Source organism: Somniosus microcephalus, chromosome 30 (genome assembly GCF_052327205.1).
Source record: "Somniosus microcephalus isolate GS21.2 chromosome 30, FLI_Smic_1.0, whole genome shotgun sequence".
NCBI lineage: Eukaryota > Metazoa > Chordata > Chondrichthyes > Squaliformes > Somniosidae > Somniosus > Somniosus microcephalus.
The window spans coordinates 28,240,088-28,266,267 of record NC_141016.1 but is presented as its reverse complement, the minus strand read 5'-3'; the positions used below and the strand labels follow the sequence as shown (position 1 = coordinate 28,266,267).

At 48.6% G+C, this 26,180-nt stretch overlaps 1 protein-coding gene across 1 annotated transcript in view; it reads right to left on the bottom strand.

The window, feature by feature from the left end:
• Positions 1 to 26,180, bottom strand: part of bmp1a (bone morphogenetic protein 1a) — a 282,531-nt gene that overhangs the window by 208,129 nt on the left and 48,222 nt on the right. The window contains exon 2 of the mRNA XM_085971287.1: positions 5,150 to 5,260. Coding sequence (XP_085827413.1) covers positions 5,150 to 5,260 — 111 coding nt within the window. The remainder of the gene's footprint in view (positions 1 to 5,149; positions 5,261 to 26,180) is intronic.

Sequence of the window (26,180 nt, the reverse complement as noted above, 5' to 3'; positions counted from 1 at the left end):
TAACTCAGGTGTCAAGCTCATTTTCAATTCCAAAATCAAGGACAATTGGAGAGTTCACTCTGCTCTACCAATGGGGATAGAGTGTAAAAGTAGGGAAGTCCTGCTACAACTGTACAGGGCGTTAGTGAGACCACACCTGGAGTACTGCGTACAGTTTTGGTCTCCTTATTTAAGGAGGGATATACTTGCATTGGAGGCAGTTCAGAGAAGGTTCACGAGGTTGATTCCCGAGATGAAGGGGTTGTCTTATGAAGAAAGGTTGAGCAGGTTGGGCCTATACTCATTGGAGTTTAGAAGAATGAGAGGTGATCTTATTGAAACATATAAGATTCTGAGGGGGCTTGACAAGGTAGATGCAGAGAGGATGTTTCCCCTAGTGGGGGTATCTAGAACTCGGCATAGTTTCAGAATAAGGGGTCGCCCATTTAAGACGGAAAATAAGGAGGAATTTCTTCACTCGGAGGGTCGTGAATCTTTGGAATTCTCTTCCCCAGAGAGCTGTGGAGGCGGAGTCAGTGAATATATTCAAGGCGGAGATTGACAGATATTTGAGCTACAGGGGAGTCGAGGGTTATGGGGAGCGGGCAGGGAAGTGGAGTTGAGGCCAAGATCAGATCAGTCATGATCTTAGTGAATGGCGGAGCAGGCTCGAGGGACCAAATGGCCTATCCTGCTCCTATTTCTTATATTCTTATGTTCTTTCTGTGATATATCGCCAACCACCGCACCGACCCCCCCCCGCCCCTTCTGTGTGAATCACACAAGTGACAAGAGCATTAGGACGGACGTGTTAATCACAGGCCATGTGCTCGGGTTTGTACCTGCATTCACAGCAGCGCCGTACGCTGCGAAACAACGAAGTTGGAGTCAAAAATAGAGAAGTAGCTGGAGAACTGGCGTCACTGCTCAATTTAACTGCAGCTGCACCAACTTTGGCATCTGCTTGCCTAAAGCATTGCCGTTAGCTCAAGATCCCAGTAGACTGACTTTTTATGAAGGTTACTAATCTGTAATACTTGTCCATCAGATAATTTTGCAACTGAATCTAAATTAACTGAAACTTCTAACACAAAGTATGATCTGTAGAAGGTAACGCCCATCCATTGGACTTACTACAGACTGCACACTGGGCAACAGGAATAGTTGGGCAACAGTTCAGGCAGAATGGAGTCATTTGGTCCATCAGTCGTGGCTCAGTGGGCAGCACTCTTGCCTCTGAGTCAGAAGGTTGTAAGTTCAAGTCCCACTCCAGAGACTAGAGTGTAAAATTTAGGCTGACACTCCAGTGCAGTACTGAGGGAGTGCTGCACTGTTGGAGGTGCTGTTTTTCAGAAAATCTCATTGCTGTTTGTGGGAGCTTGCTGTACAGAAATTGGCTGCCATGTTTCCTGCATTCCAACAGTGACTACACTTCAGAAGGAGTTCCTTGGCTGTAAAGTGCTTTGGGATGTCCTGAGGTTGTGAAAGGCGCTATATAAATGCAAGTTTTTCTTTTTACTGCAAACTACCGCCCCATCTCCAACCTCCCTTTCCTCTCCAAAGTCCTTGAACGTGTTGTCGCCTCCAAAATCCGTGCCCATCTTTCCTGGAACTCCATGTTTGAATCCCTCCAATATAGTTTCCGCCCTGTCACAGTACCGAAACGGCTCTTACCAAAGTCACAAATGACATCCTATGTGACTGTGACAAAGGTAAGCTATCCCTCCTCGTCCTTCTCGACCTGTCTGCAGCCTTTGACATGGCTGATCACATCATCCTCCCCCAACGCCTCTCCTCCATCGTCCAGTTGGGTGAGACTCCATTCACCGGCAACGGCTCCTCTTCCCACTCCAGCACTGTTTCCTCTGGTATCCCCCAACGATCTATCCTTGGCCCCCACCTATTTTTCATCTACATGCTGCCCCTCAGCGACATCATCCAGAAACACAGCATCAGGTTCCACATGTACGCTGACGACACCCAGCTCTACCTCACCACCACGTCTCTCAACCCCTCCACTGTCTCTAAATTGTCAGACTGCTTGCCAGACATCCAGTACTGAACGAGCAGATATATTTCTTAAGGCTAAAGGGATCAAGGGGTATGGGGAGAAAGCAGGGACCGGGTACTGAAATTGGATGATCAGCCATGATCGCATTGAATGGCGGAGCAGGCTCGAGGGGCCGAATGGCCTACTCCTGCTCCTATCTTCTATGTTTCTATGTTTCTATGTTTTCCTCCAACTAAATATTGGGAACACCAAAATTGTTTTCGGTCCCCGCCACAAACTCCGTTCCCTATCCACCAACTCCATCCCTCTCCCTGGCTTTTGTTACCTCTAGACTTGACTATTCCAACGCAACCCTGGCTGGTCTCCCACGTTCTATCCTTCATAAACTTGAGCTCATCCAAAACTCAGCTGCCCCGTGTCCTAACTCGCACCGAGCCCCGTTCACCCATCACCCCCTGTGCTCACTGCCCCGTGTCCTAACTCACACCCAGTCCCGTTCACCCATCACCCACTGTGCTCACTGCCCCCGTGTCCTAACTCGCACCCAGTCCCGTTCACCCATCACCCACTGTGCTCACTGCCCCCGTGTCCTAACTCGCACCCAGTCCCGTTCACCCATCACCCCCTGTGCTCACTGCCCCATGTCCTAACTCACACCCAGTCCCGTTCACCCATCACCCCCTGTGCTCACTGCCCCGTGTCCTAACTCACACCCAGTCCCGTTCACCCATCACCCCCTGTGCTCACTGCCCCATGTCCTAACTCACACCAAGTCCCGTTCACCCATCACCCCCTGTGCTCACTGCCCCGTGTCCTAACTCACACCCAGTCCCGTTCACCCATCACCCACTGTGCTCACTGCCCCGTGTCCTAACTCACACCCAGTCCCGTTCACCCATCACCCACTGTGCTCACTGCCCCGTGTCCTAACTCGCACCAAGTCCCGTTCACCCATCACCCCTGTGCTCACTGCCCCGTGTCCTAACTCGCACCAAGTCCCGTTCACCCATCACCCCCTGTGCTCACTGCCCCGTGTCCTAACTCGCACCAAGTCCCGTTCACCCATCACCCCTGTGCTCACTGCCCCGGGTCCTAACTCGCACCAAGTCCCATTCACCCATCACCCCTGTGCTTGCTGACCTACATTGGCTCCCGGTTAAGCAACGCCTCGATTTCAAAATTCTCATCCCTGTTTTCAAATCCCTCCATTGCCTCACCCCTCCCTATCTCTAATCTCCTCCAGCTCTACAACCCTCCGAGGTATCTGCGCTCCTCCAAATCTGGCCTCTTGAGCATCCCCGATTTTAATCACTCCACCATTGGTGGCCGTGCTGTCAGATGCCAAGGCCCTAAGCTCTGGAATTCCCTCCCTAAACCACTTTGCCTCTCTACCTCTCTTTCCTCCTTGAAGACACTCCTTAAAAACTACCTCATCTGCCCTAATATCACCTGATGTGGCTCAGTGTAAAATTTAGTTTGATAAAGCTCCTGTGAAGCGCCTTGGGACGTTTAAATACGTTAAAGGCACGATATAAATACAAGTTGTTGTTGTACGGGAGTACCAGCCTAGATTACGTGCTCAAGTCCCTGGAGTGGGACTTGAACTGACCTAGAGGCGAGGGTGCTCCCCACTGAGCCACGGCTATAGAAACTCTCCCCCAAAAAGGTTGTGGATGCTGGGTGACAATTGGAGCTTTCAAGACTGCGAGCGATAGATTTTTGTCAGGTAAGGGTATTGAGAGATAAGGAACCAAGGTGGGTGGATGGAGTTGAGATGCAGATCAGCCTTGATCTAACTGAATGGTGGAACATGCTCGGGGGGAGGGGCTGAATGGACTCCTCCTGTCCCGACGTGCCGAAAACCTCTTTGTGTGTATGTGAGTTAGCAGCTCTGTAAAAAGCTTCAGCAAACTTCAGGTAAGGATGTGAAAAATCGACCAGGGTTTCTGCTCCTGATGGACTGAGGAAATATAATACTGGAATACTTGGCAGATGAAATATAATACTGGAAAGTGTGAGGTTATGCACTTTGGCAGAAAAAATCAAAGAGCAAGTTATTATCTAAATGGAGAAAAACTGCAAAGTGCTACAGTACAAAGGGATCTGGGGGTCCTGGTGCATGAAACACAAAAAGTTAGTATGCAGGTGCAGCAGGTGATCAGGAAGGCCAATGGAATCTTGGCTTTTATTGCAAGGGGGATGGAGTATAAAAGCAGGGAAGTCTTGCTGCAGTTATACAGGGTATTGGTGAGGCCACACCTGGAATACTGCGTGCAGTTTTGGTTTCCATATTTAAGAAAAGATATACTTGCTCTCGAGGCAGTTCAGAGAAGGTTCACTCGGTTGATTCCGGAGATGAGGGGGTTGACTTATGAGGAAAGGTTGAGTAGATTGGGCCTCTACTCATTGGAGTCCAGAAGAATGAGAGGCGATCTTATCGAAACATATAAGATTGTGAGGGGGCTTGATTGGGTGGATTCAGTGAGGATGTTTCCACTGATGGGTGAGACTAGAACTAGGGGGCATAATCTTAGAATAAGGGGCTGCCCTTTCAAAACTGAGATGAGGAGAAACTTCTTCACTCAGAGGGTAGTAAATCTATGGAATTTGCTACCCCAGAGAGCTGTGGAAGCTGCAACAGTAAATAAATTTAAAACGGAAATAGACAGTTTCCTAGCAGATAAGGGAATTAGGGGTTACGGGGAGCGGGCAGGGAAGTGGACGTGAGTCTAGGTTCGGATCAGCCATGATCCTATTGAATGGCGGAGCAGGCCCGAGGGGCCGTATGGCCTACTCCTGCTCCTATTTCTTATGTTCTTATGTTATGAAACCGGGGTGAGGGGCTGGAATGGAAGTTTACCCTGTGACACATCTAATCACAGGCTCCAGTGATCCAGCAACGTGCACAGCTGCACTCATGCTTGCGAGGCAAGACCTGCTGCACGGGCAGCTTCTCTCACTGAGATCACATGTCTTGGACTGAGTTTATGTCCACTTGATCAGACAGGAAAAGGTCTGACTCTCCTCCAGGGCCACTTCTAAATTGGAGCAGACCATTCCCAGCCGTAGTTTGGGTATTGATGTGACAAGTGTATTTACATCGAACACTGAACACCCCAAGGCCCCCAACAGTTCAAACAGGAATGGAAATGAACATACCTGAGGAGTGCCCGAACCTTTGGATTTTATGGTTGTTTAAATCTACAATCCAGTCGATCTTGAATAATTTCAGGTCTTCTTCATCCAGTGCAATGTCTCCCAGAAATGCAGCTGCAGAGACAGAGAGAATTCCGTGAAAAATGTAATTAAAACACACAGCACTTATCTGGCACCAACTATCTCCCCTGTTGGAGAGCCATTACTGTCACAGTGATGGGTAAAAATCACAAATGTAGAAGTCAGGAGGAAACAAACAAAATGAGGGAGAGAAGACCAAGGCCATTAACTTGTGTTTGCTAAGCTAAATGTTCGGCTTGTACTTTCAGCATCTTGAACCTTGGCAGACTGGTTCTGGCGGAAGCGTTGCTGGCACAATCCATTCACACATGAGCGTGAACTCCCAAATCCCACCCCCGTCGGCAACTGAAACCAATTCGCCCTTACCGAGGATTGCTGCGCCTCCCCCCCACCCCCCCATTCCAAACTCTCCTCAACCATTCAACAGCTGGTGTGCAAGTCCAAAGGATGACCATTCTTACCCTTGGTCCGAAGAACAGGTAAACATTTATAGGATGGTTTCTCCCCCATCTAAGGCAAAGGGGCAGTCGCAGTTTTGCAGCTTTACCTGTACCAACTGGACAGAGCATTTTGAGCTGGATAGCATGGGGCTATCCCTGGCGGTGGGAGCAGTTGGAGAAGATGAATGAAGATAATCAAGTAAGAAATGCACGTTTTCTCAATAACAAAATAAAGGACTTGCATTTCTATAGCATCTTTCACGACCTCAGAACATCCCAAGATGCTTTACAGCCAATGAAGTACTTTTGAAGTGTCGTCACCTGTTGTAATGGAGGAAATGCAGCGGCAAATCTGCGCACAGCAAGGTCCCACAAGCAACAATGAAATAAACGACCAGATAATCTATTTTTGGTGTTGGTCGAAGGATACATATTGGCCAGGATACTAAGGAAAACGGCCCAGCTCTTCTTTGAATAGTGCCGTGGAATCTTTTACGCCCACCTGAGAGAGCAGACGGGGCCTCGGTTTAACGCCTCATCTGAAAGACGGCACCTCCGACAGTGCAGCACTCCCTCGGTACTGCACTGGGATGGTCAGCCTGGATTTTGTGCTCAAGTCTCTGGAGTGGGGCTTCAACCCACCACCAGTTCTGACTCAGATACGAGAGTGCTGCCCACTGAGGCCACGGCCGACAGTTTTATATGTCAGACTCAACAATTTTAACAGTGGTGTGCCATCTAAGTGTGTCATTTACTTTGCACAGTTTTATTACAATTAACAGGTACCAGACACCGCCCTGTATTCACTTTCATGACTGTGCTAGCCATTATTCCATTGAGATGGGTATTTCAATTACGTATAAAATACTTTGTTAAAATGCCGGTGCTGTTCAACATGCTAGAATGGCCTGAGACTGTGTCCTAGAGGATTGGTTCAGATTCGCATTTACAGCCAAGTCAGGAACCATTAGTGCTTATTGTAATCAGAGTTCAGTCAGTCATCAGAACCAGCTGACCAGTGACAGTGCAAAGCCTTGCCATCACCCAAAGCTGTCTGCCTTCTGTCACTCTTCTCTTCAAGTCGACCTATAAATAGTCCCACCTTCTCCGCCGTAGCTTTCCAAATGGTCTTTTCCCATCTGGAACCCATTCCAGCACCTTCTGGGGGCACCAATCTTCATCCAGACACGACCCATCACAAATGTATCCCCACAGCACACACCGCTCCTGCACGCAGGCCAGTCCTCACTCAGTGTTTCTCACTCTGTCTCCCAACACTTCTTGCTTCTTCCCTCCTACACATTGAGGGTGCCTCCTACTTCCTCCACTGTTAACCAGCTAGGGTTAGAGACTCTTCTTCTTAGGCAGTCCCTTGGAACCGAGGATGACTTGCTTCCACATTAAAAATGAGTTCTCAGGTGACTGATGAGTCCAATGCGGGACCTACAGTCTCTGTCACAGGTGGGGCAGACGGTGGTTGAAGGGGCGGGTGGGTGGGGTGCTTGGGTTGATGTGCACTCCTTGCGCTTGGCTTCCGGCGAAGAGACTCAAGGTATTCGGTGCCTTCCCGGATGCTTCTCCTCCACTTTGTGCGGTCTTGGGCCAGGGATTCCCAGGTGTCGGTGGTGATGTTGCACCATTTCAAGGAGGCTTTGAGGGTGTCCTTGAAGCATTTCCTCTGCCCACCTGGGGCTCTCTTGCCGTGCCGGAGCTCTGAGTACAGCGCTTGTTTTGGGAGTCTCGTATCGGGCATGCGGACAATGTGACCCGTCCATCAGAGCTGATCGAGCGTGGTCAAAGCTTCGATGCTGGGGATGTTGGCCTGAGCGAGAATACGGACGTTGGTGCGCCTATCCTGCCAATGGATTTGCAGGATCTTGCGGAGGCAGCGTTGGTGGTGCCTCTCCAGTGCTTTGAGATGCCTGCTGTACATGGTCCATGTCTCTGAGGCATACAGGAGGGCGGGTATTACTACTGCTCTGTAGACCATGAGCTTGGTGCCGGGTTTGAGGTCCTGGTCTTCAAACACTCTCTTCCACAGGCGACCGAAGGCTGCACTGGCACACTGAAGGCGGTGTTGGACTTCGTCATCGACGTCTGCCCTTGTTGACAGTAGGCTCCCGAGGTATGGAAAGTGGTCCACGTTGTCCAAGGCCTTGTCGTGGATTTTTATAATCAGGGAGCAGTACTGTGTGGCAGGGGCAGGTTGGTAGAGGACCTTTGTCTTACGGATGTTTAGTGTAAGGCCCATGCTCTCGTACGCTCCACTGAAGGTGTTGACGATGGTTTGGAGTTCGACCTCAGAGTGTGCGCAGACGCAAGCGTCGTCTGCATACTGTAATTCGATGACAGAGGATGGGACGACCTTGGATCTGGATTGGAGGCGACTAAACAGTTTCCCGTTTGTTCTGTAAATTAGCTCCACTCCAGCAGGGAGCTTACTGAAGGTGAGATGGAGCATTGCCGCAAGGAAGATCGAGAAAAGTGTTGGTGCGATGACACAGCCTTGCTTGACCCCGGGCCGTACATGAATTGGATCTGTGGTGGAACCATTGGTCAGGATCACGGCTTGCATGTCGTCGTGAAGCAGGCGGAGGATGTTGACAAACTTTTGAGGGCAATCAAATTTGAGGAGGACACTCCATAATCCCTCACGGTTGACAGTGTCAAAGGCCTTTGTGAGGTCAATGAAGGCCATGTACAGCAGTTGGTGCTGTTCCCTGCATTTCTCTTGTAATTGGCGCGTGATGAAGATCATGTCCATTGTGCCCCTTAGTGGGCGGAATCCGCATTGCGACTCTGGGAGGAGCTCTTCAGCCACTGGGAGAAGGTGATTGAGGAGGATTCTTGCCATGACTTTCCCTGTGGCAGACAGCAGGGAAACTCCTCTGTAATTACCGCAATTGGACTTGTCAACTTTCTTGAAGATGGTCACAATTACGGCGTCTCTGAGATCCCCTGGCATGCTCTCCTCCTTCCAGATAAGAGAAATGAGTTCATGAATTCACGCCAGCGGTGCTTCTCCGCCATGCTTTAGTGCCTTGGCAGGGATTCCATCTGCTCCTGAGGCCTTCTTGTTCTTCAGTTGTTGGATGGCCTTTTCAACCTCATGCCGGGCTGGGGTTGTGCTGAGATGGTGGCGGGTAGCATGCTGTGGGATGGAGTTGAGGACACTCACGTCAAAGGCAGAGTCTCGGTTAAGGAGATCTTCGAAGTGCTCGTTCCAGTGGGCATTGACTGCCTCCCTGTCATAAGAACATAAGAACATAAGAAATAGGAGCAGGAGTAGGCCAATCGGCCCCTCGAGCCTGCTCCACCATTCAATAAGATCATGGCTGATCTGATCCTAACCTCAAATCTTCTATCACTCTGCATCCACCCGAACCCATGTGATCTCCCGGGAGAGGCGAAAAACCAAATAAAGAGCCAATGGCCAATTTGGGAGAAAAAAATCTGGGAAATTCCTCTCTGACCCATCTAGGCGATCGAAATTCTTCCAGGAGATCACTCTGTCCCTATATTTTCTACAGTACTTACCTTCTGTAAAGGCGATCTCCACCCCAGCCAGGAACAGGAATAAAACCATCTCCTGAAATCTAACACAGAATTAGAACACAGTAGGAGCAGAACCAGGCTACACGGCCCCTGGGCCCACTCCACTACCCACAGGGCCATGACCATTCCGAACCTAGATTCATGTCCAATTTCCTGCCCGCTCCCCGTAACCCTTAATTCCCTTTACTTCTAGGAAACTATCTATTTCTGTTTTAAATTTATTTAATGATGTAGCTTCCACAGCTTTCTGGGGCAGCAAATTCCACAAACCTACCACCCTCTGAGTGAAGAAGTTTCTCCTCATCTCAGTTTTGAAAGAGCAGCCCCTTATTTTAAGATTATGCCCCCTAGTTCTAGTTTCACCCATCATTGGGAACATCCTCACCGCATCCACCCGATCAAGCCCCTTCACAATCTTATATGTTTCAATAAGATCGCCTCTCATTCTTCTGAACTCCAATGAGTAGAGTCCCAATCTACTCAACCTCTCCTCATATGACCACCCCCTCATCCCCGGGATTAACCGAGTCAACCTTCTTTGTACTGACTCGAGAGCAAGTATGTCTTTTCTTAAGTATGGACACCAAAACTGTATGCAGTATTCCAGGTGCGGTCTCACCAATACCTTGCACAACTGCAGCAATACCTCCCTGTTTTTATATTCCATCCCCCTAGCAATAAAAGCCAACATTCCATTGGCCTTCTTGATCACTTGCTGCACCTGCATACTAACTTTTTGAGTTTCGTGCACCAGGACCCCCAGATCCCTTTGTACTACAGTACTTTCCAGTTTCTTGCCATTAAGATAATAACTTGCTCTATGATTTTTCCTGCCAAAGTGCATAACCTCACACTTTCCAGTATTGTATTCCATCTGCCAAATCTCTGCCCACTTACTTAGCCTGTCTATGTCCCTTTGCAGGTTTTTTATGTCCTCCTCACTCACTCTTTCCGTCCCATCTTTGTATCATCTGCAAACTTTGATATGTTACACTTGGTCCCCTCCTCCAAATCGTTAATATAGATTGTAAAGAGTTGGGGACCCAGCACTGACCCCTGCGGAACACCACTAGTTACTGGTTGCCAATCTGAGAACGAACCATTTATCCCAACTCTCTGCTTTCTGTTAGAGAGCCAATCCTCCACCCACGCCAGAATATTACCCCCAATCCCGTGATTTTTTATCTTGAGCAATAATCTTTTGTGTGGCACCTTGTCAAATGCCTTTTGGAAGTCTAAATACACTACGTCCACTGGTTCCCCTTTATCCACCCTGTATGTTACTTCCTCAAAAAACTCAAGCAAATTTGTCAAACATGACTTCCCCTTCATGAAACCATGCTGAGTTTGTCCTATTAAATTATGTTTATCCAAATATCCCGTTACTGTCTCCTTAATAATGGACTCTAACATTTTACCAACCACAGATGTTAGGCTAACAGGTCTATAGTTTCCAGCCTTCTGCCTACTACCCTTTTTAAATAAGGGTGTTACATTAGCAGTTTTCCAATCTGCCGGGACCTTTGCTGAGTCCAGTGAGTTTTGGAAAATTATTACCAATGCATCCACAATCCCTACCGCCACTTCCCGCAAGACCCTAGGATGCAAGCCATCAGGTCCAGGGGATTTATCCACCTTGAGTCCCATTATTTTACCAAGTACCACTTCCTTAGTGATTTTAATCGTATTTAGTTGCTCCCCCCCCCAGAGCCCCCTGTTTGTCCAGTGTTGGGATATTCTTAGTGTCCTCTACTGTAAAGACTGATACAAAATAATTGTTCAGTGTTTTTGCCATCTCCATGTTTCCTTGATGAGTACCTCTCCGTTCTTGGCCCGCAGTGGGGTAGGACCTTGGGTGCCTGGGCCGTAGGCGGTCTTGACTGTGCTAAAGAATCCACGCATGTCGTGGTTGTCGGCTAGCTGCTGGATCTCTTGCGCTTTCTCCACCCACCACCTGTTCTTTAGGTCACGAGTTTTTTGTTGGACCTCGGCCTTCAGACTTCTATAGAGCTGCTTTCTTGCTCTCGAGTTGTGTTGCTGTTTCCAGATCAGGAATGCCTTGCGCTTGCGACTTATTAGCTCCTGGATCTCCTGGTCGTTCTCGTCGAACCAGTCTTGGTGTTTCCTGGTCGAGTGACCGACTGTCTCTTCACAGGTGCTGATTATGGAGGCCTTGAGTGCAGACCAGGTGCTGTGGACACTCTGTGTCTCTGCATCACTGGGAGTAGTCAGGTTGTTTGTGAGGCGCAGGCTGAATAGGGCTTTCTTAGCAGGGTCTTTGAGTGCTCCAGCGTTGATTTTCCTGCGGCATTGTTTCTGTTGCCGCCGCTGTTTTGGGGCTACATTGATGGAGATGACAGAGCGGATTAGGCGGTGGTCTGTACAGCAGTCGTCAGTGCCTGTCATGGCGCGGGTGATGCGGATGTCCTTGCGGTCCCTCGCTCGGACGATGACGTAATCCAGCAGATGCCAGTGCTTGGAGCAAGGGTGCTGCCATGAAGCCTTGTACCTTAGTGCTGGTGTAGCATGTTGATGAGCTAACGTGCTGTGCCAAGGGCCTTGTGGGGCACAGGTTCAGAATCTATGATTCTCCATGCGGTGAGCTCCTCACCTTGGCCTGGAAGTTAGGGTGAGGCATGAAGCTAAAGTAATGCTCCTCATTTGTACAAAATCATCCCAGTTCCCCTCCGTGTACCTTTGACTGGCCAGTTACACAGCAGAGGCCCGGGAGCGGGCAACAGTGTGTGGTGTCTGGGAGATGGGAAAATCCTAAAATGGTGAAAGAGCATTATTCTGAAAAAGGAAAAGTGGAGGAAAAGTGTCCTAACTTCTCAGAGCCTGGAATGTGGTGTCTACAAGGGAAGACATTTAAATGAAGCAAAAGAACCTGCAATCCAGCTAAAGCTAGGCCTTCAGATTATGTGAGGTGAATGGCAGCGACCAGGGCTGTATAAACGGCTGACCTGGGCTCAAACCTCTGGCACTCCCTTTCCTTCTCCCCCACCCCTCGGTCTCAGCAAGCTCTGGTACTAATAAACGTCGAATTACTTTCAGTTCACTTGCCATTATTTGTAAATTCCGCTCTTTGTGAAATAATCTTAGAGAATATTCCCAGTTGCTGGTTGGAATCCTGCTCTATGTTTATGGATCTATGGTTGCAGATCCTGGCAGGACCCTGTTAAAGAGCACAACGGCGATCCGTGGTCTCTTCAAGCCAAACGGGCCCCTCCCTGCAATGGGATTCTGCCTCCTGCCAGACTCCATTCGATGAACTGTTGTGCTGCTCCGCTTTGCGTTGCTCTGGTGATTATATCATGCTTTTGCTCTGGTGATTCGTCCCTTGCAGGCACTGGATCGATAGCTAGCACAGGTCAAAATGGGTTCCAAGTCCTCCTCTTCATTTACAAATCACTTAGAGCCTCACTCTACTATATCTTGTGTCAGCTGTGGCTCAGTGGGTAGCACACTCGCTTCTGAGTCAGAAGGTTGTGGGTTCAAGTTCCCCCCCCCCCAGGGGCTTGCGCACAAAAATCTAGGCTGACACCCCCAGTGCAGTGCTGAGGGAGTGCTGCACTGTCAAAGGTACAGCCTTTCGGATGAGACGTTAAATCAAGTTAGCCCCGTCTGCTCTCTCAGGTGGACAGAAAAGATCCTCATGGCACTATTTCGAAGAAGAGCAGGGGAGTTATCCCCGGTGTCCTGACCTATATTTCTCCCTCAACCAACATAACAAAAACAGATAATCTGGTCATTTTCACATTGCTGTTTGTGGGATCTTGCTGTGTGCAAATTGACTGCCGCGTTTCCCACATTACAACAGTGACTCCACTTCAAAAGTACTTCATTGGCTGTAAAGCGTTTTGAGACGTCCGGTGGTCGTGAAAGGCGCCATAGAAATGCAAGTCCTTCTTTCTTTTTACCTCAACAATGGCCATCAGCCCTGTGTACCACTTCATACCCTCTGCTCTTCTGACTTTTGGCCACTGTGAGCCTCCCCCTCTCTACACTCCATCATCAATGATACAGCTTTCAGTTGTCACAGCCCTGCGGTCTCGAACTCTGCCTCATTACACCTCTCCCAACCTTCAAAGCCTCCTCAAAAACTTATACCTTCCCCACAGCACCCGCCTCCACGGCCTCTTACTTGGGCCTGACTCCCAATGGTGAACATTGGGACATTTTAGTAAGTTAAAGAGTTAAAGGTGCTATACAAATGTAAGGTGTTGTTGAAAAGAGTAGTTGAGAAGATGAGCTTCATCTGGAAGCAGTTATTAGATTATGCTAAACTTGGGTTTTAAAAGCATGAAGACTGTCAGGGGAAGGGAAGACTGGACAGATTAACGTCGTGGAAAAGAGTAAAAGACAGCGGAATGTGTCTCGATTTCAACACAGTGAGTGAGCAGAGAGGAGGAAGTGTCTACAGGAAGAGATATATACAGCTTAGGAGGAACAAGAGAGAGAGGAAATGATATCAAAAGGTATTTTTTTGAATTCTGCATTTAACCCTCATCTGTATCTAGGTCTTCATGGTCTAGGGCAGGCGTGGGCACTACATGGCAACCGGTGTGAGGCAATGGATGTGGAGCAACGGCGGGGAGGTGGAGTTGAGGTGCAGATCAGCCATGATCTAAGTGAATGGCGGAGTAGGCTCGAGGGGCTGAATGGCCGAGTAGGCTCGAGGGGCTGAATGGCCGAGTAGACTCGAGGGGCTGAATGGCAGAGTAGGCTAGAGGGGCTGATGGCAGAGTAGACTCGAGGGGCTGAATGGCAGAGTAGCCTCGAGGGGCTGAATGGCCGAGTAGACTCGAGGGGCTGAATGGCCAAGTAGACTCGAGGGGCTGAATGGCCGAGTAGACTAGAGGGGCTGAATGGCCGAGTAGACTCGAGGGGCTGAATGGCAGAGTAGACTCGAGGGGCTGAATGGCAGAGTAGACTCGAGGGGCTGAATGGCCGAGTAGACTCGAGGGGCTGAATGGCAGAGTAGACTCGAGGGGCTGAATGGCAGAGTAGACTCGAGGGGCTGAATGGCAGAGTAGACTCGAGGGGCTGAATGACGGAGTAGACTCGAGGGGCTCAATGGCCGAGTAGACGCGAGGGGCTGAATGGCAGAGTAGACTCGAGGGGCTGAATGGCCGAGTAGACTCGAGGGGCTGAATGGCAGAGTAGACTCGAGAGGCTGAATGGCAGTGTAGACTCGAGGGGCTGAATGGCAGAGTAGACTCGAGGGGCTGAATGGCAGAGTAGACTCGAGGGGCTGAATGGCAGTGTAGACTCGAGGGGCTGAATGGCAGAGTAGACTCGAGGGGCTGAATGGCAGAGTAGACTCGAGGGGCTGAATGGCCTCCTCCTGTTCCTAACATTCCTACAAGCGCTGATGGCTGCGTTGATGCTTCCCAAAGCAGGATCTCACCACACACATAAAGTTGAGAAATATTGAAGCTTTTACTACCTCAGCCACTTAACGTTTTGCAGATGGTTAGGAGTTTGACAGCTAGTTTCTGTAATTAGATTTGGCGGATCCCTTTAGGCTGCCAATTATTTCAGTGACAACATTTTTCGGCCACGTTCAGCAATTCTGATTAAGAGTAACTGCACTGAACTTTGCGCATTCCAGGATAAAGGGCACAAGCCCTCCTTTAAAGTGTCATCGAGAAAAATGATCCCTGAATTTTTGAGTTGGAATAATCCATATTGCAGCACGATAGAACAGACTGACGGCAGGGAGACACACTGCCACGATAGATGGTGGAAAACAGGCACGTTACGGGCCAGAAATTCGGGTCCCCACGGGTGAGTACGCGCTGGGTACTCACAAGTACGCCCAACGAAAGTGCTGGTTTCGTGCATGCACTGCGCATGCGCGGGAAACCGGAACTGCCGTTCCCTTCAAGGAACGGGTTCACATGTCGAACGCGTGCGCCGGAGAGGCAGCGCGTACGCCTGGAACTTCCGTTTTTTTTACAGTTTCTCCAAGAGGGTAAGTCTCCAGCAGCTACGCTTTTAAAAAGCAGGCGCAGGGCCTGCTTTTAACAAGGTAAGTGGTGAATTAAGTAAAATCAAAACATTTTTTCCACAGGTTTATTATTTTTAAATACTTTAAAGAAAGGTAAGTTTATTTTTAGCCCTGTTAGAAACTGTAATTAATTTTTTCAAAAATTTAAATTATTGTTTAAAATAGTTATTTTATGTCATTTATAGTTATTTTAAAAATGTGATTTTTTAAAAATTTATTTGAAGTTTTAGCTATGTTTTGGGGCTGAACTCTAATCGTAGATTTGACAGGTCTTCCTGTCAAATCTATGAATAGAGATTCCCTGCTACGATTGGCTCTCCATGGCCCACGTGATCCCAGGGGACGCATCGAACTAACTGCGCCCCTGGGATACGCAAGCACTGCGCGCCGGCAGTTGGAGGAGGCCCAGGATCAGAATCCCACGCGGGCCCACAGCACAATGGCCAGCGCGCTAGGTAAGTGCAGGTCAGAAGCCTCCGACCCGAATTTCTGGGCCGTTGTGTGCAAAAATCAATAGGAGTGTCACAGTCACATCAATTCAAAGAAATTTTATATAAAAACAAGTGAAGGCACAAGTAAGGAGTGTGATGGAATACTCTCCACTTGCCTGGATGAGGGCAGCTCCAACAACACTCAAGAAGCTCGACACCATCCAGGACAAAGCAGCCCGCTTGATTGGCACCCCATCCACCACCTTAAACATTCACTCCCTCCGCCACCAGCATACCGTGGCAGCAGTGTGCACCATCTACAAGATGCACTGCAGCAACTCGCCAAGGCTTCTTCGACAGCACCTCCCAAACCAGCGACCTCTTCCACCTAGAAGGACAAGGGCAGCAGGAGCATGGGAACACCACCACCTCCAAGTTCCCCTCCAAGTCACACATCATTCTGACTTAGAAGTATATCGCCGATCCTTCATCGTCATTGGGTCAAAATCCTGGAACTCCCTCCCTAACAGCACTGTGGGAGCACTTTCACCACACGGACTGCAGCGGGTCAAGAAGGCGGCTCACCACCACCTTCTCAAGGGCAGTTAGGGATGAGCAATAAATGCTGGCCTTACCAGCGACGCCCACATCCCATAAAAACAAATTTAAAAAAATATATCTCTAACCTAGATGGAATGGATGAACATCTCCTCTGTTTGCTAACTGTAAGGCTCCGATGTGAAATTAATTTGAGAGACAATCTTAGTTCAAGAACGTGCAAGATCGACATCACAAAACTGCCCTAATTCAACACTAAATTTATAATCTCACTCAAAGAAACAATGGGAGATTAATGTGGGAAAGAGAAATGTGTCCCGCTGGGGGAGTTGGAGAAGTTCTTTGGAGTTTAGGATTAAGGTATGCTTTTGGGGCAAGGTAAAGAGAGCTTGACTTTGTATCTAGGTGTGTCAAAAGTGGCCTGGGGTGCTTGTTCTCAACAGAACATCCCACATTTGGATGTGCACAGAATTCCGTTATACGGTATCTAGTTGATTCAAAGCCCCACAGGAAGAAAGAGCACTTAGGAGGAGGATCCCTGGGGCCCCATGAAACCACACAGACACACACACAAAATCACACACAGACTCAAACAGAGACACACACGCACACACAGACACACACTCAGACACACACACACACACACACACACACAAACACACACAGACAGACACACAAAACGACAAACACACACACACACACAGACACTGACACACACACACACAAACAAAGACAGACACAGCCACACACACATAAATAGACAGGCAGAAACACACACACACCAACAGAGACACACACAAACAGCGACAAAGACACACATACTAGAGACACACATACACATAACAAGACACACAAAACAGGCACACGGGACAAAGACACACACACAGGGACAAAGACACACACACACAGAGGGACAAACACACACACAGAGGGACAAACACACACACAGGAACAAAGACATATACACATGAGACACACACCCACATGTGGGAGTGTGGGAGAGTGAGGTTGATGCCTTGGGGTGTCACGTATTTGAACAAGTTGAAGTTTGTAAAGGTTTTAATGCTCACAAAAATAATTTAAAGAAACAGGAATAAAGGAAAGAAAAATGAAGATCATTAAAGCTGAACATATAATGACTTGGCCAAGGAACAGAGACTGTGGATTGTAGGTTCCTGCAAGCTACAGATAAAAATGGATCATTTTCAAATCTTTTACCACAGACTGGTTAATCATTCCTTCTGTAATTCAGTGAATACAAAAGGAACACAAGATCCTTATCAAAAGGGAGTGTAGGCCTAAAACATGCTGTGGTCTCCAGCACAAAACTGGGCAGTGGATTAAACAGAATGAGCTGACCATTAAAAACTAAAAGGATCTTTTCATGTGTTTTTTGTGAGGATTCTGTATTTAAAGGTCACAGAAAGGCTGGGGAGGGAGGGGACTTTCTGTGAAGTACATCCCCATCTGCAATATTTTATTAATAAAATCTACAAAGTTCCCTTGATGCCTCAATGGTAGGTTTGCTGCCCAATGCAATACTGAGATTCAAAGATCAGGAAGGTTCCAGCCTTGGTTCCTGAGAGTTAGAAACTCTCCACTGGGATGGCTGGGGGGGTCACTGCAGCTCCCCTGGGCTAAGGAGAAGGAAATCCGCCAGCATTGTCACTCCTGATCGCCATTCACTAGGAATATAGGAACAGGAGTAGGCCATTCAGCCCCTCGAGCCTGTTCCGCCACTCAATGAGATCATGGCTGATTTGTATCCATCTCCATTCACCCGCCCTGGCTTATTATCCTTTTATACCTTGTCTAGCAAAAATCTATTGATCTCAGATTTAAAATAATTAATCTATCAATGTCTCTTTGTAATCTTATGCTCCCATCTACACTACTTACTTTGCCACCAATCTTTGTGTCTTCGGCAAACTTGGATATCTGGCCCTCTATTGCATTATCTAAGTAATTATTAAATATAATGAATAGTTGAGGCCCCAGCACAGATCCTGTGGGACAACACTAGTCACTTCCTTCCAATTCAAGTGAAAACCCATGATCCCTACTGTAGTGTATGTAACGTTCCACCTTTAAGAGAACTATTTTAAGGGTTGCACTACTTTATCTTGGCTACTGTATACTGTAATACCGGTGGTGACCACACCGGTATATAAGTGCTGTGTAAGGATTTATTGGGCAGATTCGCCCTGACCTTCGAATAGTAAAGTCCTGTTAAAGTTACTCTTGCAGTCTGTGTATTAATTCACCATATAACCCACAGACTTTACAGTGGCGACGAGTTCGATCTTACCCTGCGGCAGCGATACATCCGAAGCAGTTAACGAGCGTCGAGAGGAGGCACCCGCCCTCGTCATTCTGCTGAGAGAAGACTCGAGTCTGCAGAGCAAGGAAGAAGGAAGAATTCAGACACGACGCCTTCCATCAGCAACAGGCAGTGATCGTCCCTTCTGCCACGGTGGTGAGTGAGCCGATCAGCCACGAGAAGCAAGTCGGCCACGTTGACTGTGAGTAGGGGGAAAATTTAAAAAAAAGGAACGGAGGAAGGGCGGTGAACTCGACCACAGTCGGGGGGGAAAGGAGCCGGACAGAAGTCGGGCCCAGAGGCGCTGAGACTGGGGCAGCGTGGGGCACGGAAGCCGCGGTGCAAGCGGGAACGCAGCCGGTGTGAGAGACCGGGCTACCAGCGGGAACGCAGCCGGTGTGAGAGACCGGGCTACAAGCGGGCTGGGAGACGCAACAGCGTCGTGAGACAGCTCGACCGCGACCGGCGAAAGGCCGGGCAGCTACCGAGGCCGCGAGGTGCTGCGACCGGGATCGTAAGGCGCGGGAAGAAATAAAAATAAGAAACCGCGGAGAACTCAGCCGCAGCCGGGGGAGGAAAGGACCGGACTGCGAGAGGGCTGGGAGGCGCGATTGGAAGCCGCTGAGGGAGAGACAGAGCCCGAGCGAGCGGGAGAGACAGAGCCGAGCGAGGGAGACCGAGGAGATTCAGCAAGCGGCTGGAACTGTTCGCCGTCAACGGGTTGTCCCCAGCTCCGGTTGCCCTGCCGAGAAAAGGGAACAAAGAACGCACTGAAGCCGGCGCGCAGGCTGCGAACCCCGAAAGCCAGCGGTCGTCGCCCGAGGGAAAAGCTTACCCCTCCCGCCAGTAGGCGGAGAAGAAGACAGGAGCGGGAAACCGCCATTTTGAAAGTGGGCGGGGAAGAAGACAAGCGCGGGAAACCGCCATTTTTGGAAAAAAAAAGTTAAAGAAAAATTTCGTTGTTGTTTCTCAGGAAGATTGTGAAGATGCCTAAGCGTGGCAACATCAACGAATTCGATTCTGATGTGGAAGATTGGACCACGTATGTAGAACACATCGAGATATATTGTAAGGTCAATAAGATAGCAAATTATGATAAAGCTCTAACCTTACTAAACTCAATGGGTGCGAAGACATACGGGTTATTGAAGCATCTTCTATCACCAGCTAAACCGGCGGATCAGTCTTTCGCTAATATTGTTGCTGTCCTGAAGGATCATGTGAACCCCACACCGCTGATGTTAGCGGAACGAGCTAAATTTTACGGGAGAACGCAACTAAAGGAGGAAAGCAACGCGGAGTACCTGGTTGAACTGCGTAGGCTAGCAAAATACTGTCAGTTTGGGGTAAATCTGACAGAGGCACTGAGAGACAAGTTCGTGTGCGGGATGTCGAAGGAAGGAACACAAAAGCGACTGCTCGAAGAGAACGATCTTACACTTGATAAGGCTGTCCTTATTGCAGCATCGCACGAAGCCGCAGCGAGAGGCACGGCGGAAATGCAGCTGAAGACAGCGGTACTCGGTGTGGATCAAATGACTTCGGGTACAACGAAATGTTACCGTTGTGGGAAGACAACACACGACCAGAACCAATGCTGGTTTAAAAACCAGGAATGTAGAAAATGTGGCAAACTTGGTCACATAGCTAAAGTATGCCGGTCAGGAAAGAAGACCAGCAACAATAAGTCACCGCAGAAGAAGTACAGAAAGGTACATAAGGTGACTGTGAAGAGTCCAGATGAACTGAATTCGGATTCAGACCCCAACAGCAAGGAACTGGGTAGTCTGAGGATTCACAATGTGAGTAAAGAAGCTGACCGACAAACTATCTGGGTCACACTGCAGATTGCAAAAGTCCAAGTGAAGATGGAAGTGGACACCGGATCGGCGTTGACGGTCATGAATAAACAAGATTACAAAAAGTTATTCAAACATATTCCCCTACGGGATACGGAGATAGTATTGCAGACATACACGGGGCATAAAGTATACCCCATCGGAAAGATAAAAGTCAAGGTGAGACACAAGGGCAAAGATCACCAAGGAATGGACTTATATGTACTACCCGAGGGAGGTCCACCACTTCTGGGACGGGAGTGGATCAGGAAAATAAAGATAGACTGGCACTCACTAAACACAATGACGGTAGATTTCGGAAAGAAAGATGTCAAACCTGAACGGTTGTCCAGAATATTGGACGAGGCTAAAGAGGTATTCCAGCAGGGACTGGGAACACTGAGAGGAATTAAGGCAAAAATCAAGATTGCAGAACATGCAAGCCCAAAATATTTCAAAGCCAGATCGGTACCTTATGCGATACGACCTGCTGTGGAGGCAGAACTGGAAGAGCTTGAACGTGCAGGGGTACTGTCGAAGGTGGACTGGAGTGAGTGGGCCACGCCCATTGTTCCCGTCATGAAGTCTTCATCAAGTAACAAGCCAGGGGGACCGGGGAAGGTCCGCATCTGCGGAGACTTCAAGATCACAGTTAATCTGGTGCTTCACACGGTACAATACCCGCTTCCGCGGATTGAGGATATCTCTGCTTCATTGTCTGGCGGGAAACACTTCACCAAGATAGACCTGGCACAAGCATATTTACAAATGGAGGTCGAGGAAGAGTCACGCCAGTATCTCACAATCAACACGCACAGAGGCTTGTATCGATATAATAGACTGGTTTTTGGAGTAGCTTCGGCTCCAGCAATTTGGCAGAGGGCCATGGAGCAGGTCTTACAGGGTATTCCAAGCACTCAGTGTTACTTGGACGATATCCTGATTACGGGAGAAGACGAGGAGGAACACCTCACAAATTTGAAACTGGTGCTCATCAGGTTGAAGGAATATGGCCTTCGAGTTAATCGCCAGAAGTGTGAGTTCTTCCAGAAACGGATCTCGTACTGCGGTCATGTCATTGACCAAGAGGGGCTGCACAAGTCACCTGACAAGATCGAAGCGGTCGTGAAGGCCCCCGCTCCGGAAAATGTATCTCAGTTGAGGTCGTTTCTGGGGTTGATTAATTATTACCATAAGTTTCTGCCAAATCTATCCACGGTGCTGCATCCGCTGAATGCTCTGTTGCGGAAAGAAGTACCATGGAAGTGGAGCGAGGACTGTAAGAAGGCCTTTCGCAGAAGCAAGGCGTTGATTACCTCTGAGGAAGTGTTGGCTCACTTCAACCCAACGCTACCTCTTCGTCTAGCTTGTGATGCTTCCCCTTATGGTATTGGAGCTGTACTCTCACACAAGTTGCCAAATGGCTCGGAAAGGCCAGTCGCATTTGCGTCCCGATCATTGACCTCCGCTGAGCGAAATTATGCTCAGATAGATAGGGAGGCTCTCAGCCTTGTGTGGGGAGTAAAGAAATTCAATCATTACCTGCAGGGCAAGAAGTTTACATTGCTGACAGACCACCAGCCGTTGGTGTCCATATTCAACCCTAACAAGGCCGTTTCCACTATGACAGCACAAAGGCTACAGAGGTGGTCCGTTCTACTAGGGGCACACCAATATGACATCGAATACAAAAGGTCCAAACAGCATGGAAATGCTGATGGGTTATCGCGCCTACCGTTGCCAGTGGAAGAAGAGGCGACTACAGTGGACCCAGTGGAGATGTTCCACTCAACCATAATGGAATGTCTACCAGTAACAAATTCCATGATCGAAAAGGAAACAAGAAATGACCCGACTCTCTCACGAGTCTACGATTTAACGGTGGAGGGATGGCCAGTACATGGCGAACCAATGCTGCCAGCATTTTCGCACAGAAGAGAACAGCTGTCAGTGTGCCGAGGAACCTTGATGTGTGGATCTAGAGTGGTGATTCCACCCAAACTCCAGCAGAAAGTACTAAAGGAGCTTCACGAGGGGCATCTGGGTGGAGTGAAAATGAAGAACCTAGCCAGAGCGTTTGTGTGGTGGCCAGGTATTGATGGAGACATCGAAGAAATAACCAAGAGCTGTCTAGGATGCCAGAAGGTCCAAAATGCGCCACCACAAGCTCCTCTGCATCCATGGGAGTGGCCCTCATCTCCATGGCAAAGGGTACATATCGACTTTGCTGGTCCATTTATGGACTCAATGTTTTTAATTGATGCACACTCCAAGTGGCCAGAGGTAATAAAAATGTCCTCCACCACCACGGAAAAAACCATCACAGTATTAAGGACCATATTTGCCAGGAATGGGCTGCCGGAACAGATCTGTTCTGATAATGGACCGCAATTTGTGTCCGAAGAATTCAGGAGGTTCTTAAAAAGCAATGGGGTCAAGCACTATACGTCCGCCCCATACCATCCCGCCACCAATGGATTAGCTGAAAGGGTTGTCCAGACCTTCAAGAAGGCCATAAAGGCCATGGGTAATGAAGACATAAATCTACAACATAAGGTAGATAACTTCTTGTTGGCGTACAGGAATGCGACACATGCGGTCACAAACCAAACTCCCGCCATGATGTTTTTCAATAGAAGAATAAGATGCCGGCTGGATTTGATTAAGCCAAACGTCAGACGGGACGTAGAGAACCGGCAATTTCAAGGCATGAATGAAAGGCCAACTAGATCCTTTCAGATAGGTCAACAAGTTTTGGCCCGGGACTACCGTACCGAGAAATGGCAGCCGGGAACTATTGGAAAAAGGCTAGGACCGTTGATGTATACCGTGGACATTGGTGAAAGCATAATAAGGCGCCATGTTGACCAGATCATAGAATCATCCACAAAGGCCCAACCTACCCCACAACTCTATACGTCTAATGTTGAAGCAGAGATACCCAGAGCATTTACCTCCGATCCGGTAATACTGGAATCCGATGAACCTGAAACGGTCCTTCAAGCCGAATCGACCTTGCCAGAAGAACCTACTACACCACCGAAAATGACTACACCACCGAGGCGTTATCCGGACAGAGTCCGGAAGCCTCCAGAGAGACTGAATCTGTGAACTGTTTCACATAAAGTTGTATATATGTTAAGATGTTATATTAATGGGAATATGTATATATTGTTAACCTAAAAAGGGAGGATTGTAGTGTATGTAACGTTCCACCTTTAAGAGAACTATTTTAAGGGTTGCACTACTTTATCTTGGCTACTGTATACTGTAATACCGGTGGTGACCACACCGGTATATAAGTGCTGTGTAAGGATTTATTGGGCAGATTCGCCCTGACCTTCGAATAGTAAAGTCCTGTTAAAGTTACTCTTGTAGTCTGTGTATTAATTCACCATATAACCCACAGACTTTACACCTACTTTCTGTCTTCTAACCAATCTCCTTACCAGGCCGATAATTTGCCTTCAATTCCATCAGCTTTAATTCTAGCTAACAGTCTCCTATATGAAACGTTATCAAATGCCTTCTGGAAGTCCATATAAACTTCATCCATAGACAGTCCTCTGACTACTACTTTAGTTACTTCCTCAAAAAATTCAATTAGGTTCCTTAGACATGACCTAGCCTTTACAGATGTTGGCGGTCTCTAATCAGCTCATATTTCTCAGTCACTCTGTTCTTAATTAGAGATTCCAATAACTTCCCCACAACAGATGTTAGACTAACAAGTCTATAATTTCCTGCTTTCTCTCTCTCACCTTTTTTAAATAATAGAGTTACATTTGCAATTTTCCAATCCAAAGGGACAATTCCTGAACCGAGGGAGCTTTGGACGATTTTGGCTAAAGCATCTGCAATTTCCTCACCCGCTGTCTTTAAAACCCTGGGGTGGAAACCAGCAGATCCTGGGGAATTGTCAGTCTTTAGTGCCATTATTTGCTCTAATGCTGTTAAAGGGCCCACATTACCCTTGACTACCCCGTTTCTTTTAATGAACCCCTGATCACCATTTAATGACCCTTGATCAGCAATGAACTCTGATTACTATTCAATGAACCCCCTGATCACCATTTAATGGCCCCTCTCATTTACTGGGAACTGAGAGTGAGGGACCAAGGCACTGCCTGCGAAACACAGGGGAGCACAGTTTATGAATTCTGGGCCTGTTTGTTCAACCTCAGCATTCCATCAGGTACAAAGTCAGAGAGAGAGGCCAGTCTCCAGGCTGCATACGAGGGGTCCCTAGTGTCAGGGTCACAATTTGCATGTATATCCCAGTGGGGAGGAGGGAGCATCAAGCATTTTTTTTTATTCGTTCATGGGATGTGGGCGTCGCTGGCAAGGCCAGCATTTATTGCCCATCCCTAATTGCCCTTGAGAAGGCGGTGGTGAGCCTCCTTCTTGAACCGCTGCAGTCCGTGTGATGAAGGTACTTCCACAGTGCTGTTAGGGAGTGAGTTTCCAGGATTTTGACCCAGCGATGATGAAGGAACGGCGATATACTTCCAAGTCAGGATAGTGTGTCACTTGGAGGGGAACTTGCAGGTGATGGTATTCCTATGGGCCTGCTGCTCTTGTCCTTCTAGGTGGAAGAGGTCGCAGGTTTGGGAGATGCTGCCGAAGAAGCCTTGGCGAGTTGCTGCAGTGCATCTTGTAGATGGTACACACTGCAGCCACGGTACGCCAGTGGTGGAGGGAGTGAATGTTTAAGGTGGTGGATGGGGTGCCAATCAAGCGGGCTGCTTTGTCCTGGATGGTGTCGAGCTTCTTGTGTGTTGGTGGAGCTGCACTCATCCAGAACACTACTGGCACGAATTAATGAACTCATTTCTCTTATCTGGAAGGAGGAGAGCATGCCAGGGGATCACAGAGATGCCGTAATTGTGACCATCTTCAAGAAAGGTGAAAAGTCCGATTGCGGTAATTACAGAGGAGTTTCCCTGCTATCTGCCACAGGGAAAGTCATCGCAAGAATCCTCCTCAATCGCCTTCTCCCAGTGGCCGAAGAGCTCCTCCCAGAGTCACAATGCGGATTCCGCCCACTAAGGGGCACAATGGACATGAGCTTCACCGCACGTCAATTACAAGAGAAATGCAGGGAACAGCACCAACCACTGTACATGGCCTTCTTTGATCTCACAAAGGCCTTCGACACTGTCAACCGTGAGGGATTATGGAGTGTCCTCCTCAACTTCGGCTGCCCTCAAAAGTTTGTCACTATCCTCCGCCTGCTTCACGACGACATGCAAGCCGTGATCCTGACCAACGGTTCCACCACAGACCCAATTCACGTACGAACCGAGGTCAAGCAAGGCTGTGTCATCACACCAACGCTCTTCTCAATCTTCCTTGCTGCAATGCTCCATCTCGCCCTCAGTAAGCTCCCCACTGGAGTGGAGCTAATTTACAGAACAAACGGGAAACTGTTCAACCTCCGTAGCCTCCAGTTCAGATCCAAGGTCGTCCCATCCTCTGTCATCGAATTACAGTATGCAGACAATGCTTGCGTCTGCACTCACTCGGAGGTCGAACTCCAAACCATCATAAACACCTTCACCGAAGCATACGAGAGCATGGGCCTTACACTAAACATCCGTAAGACAAAGGTCCTCTACCAACCTGCCCCCGCCACACATTGCTGCCCCCCGATTATCAAAATCCACGACAAGGCCTTGGGCAACGTGGACCACTTTCCATACCTCGGGAGCCTACTGTCAACAAGGGCAGACGTCGACGACGAAGTCCAACACCGCCTTCAGTGTGCCAGAGCAGCCTTCGGTCGCCTGAGGAAGAGA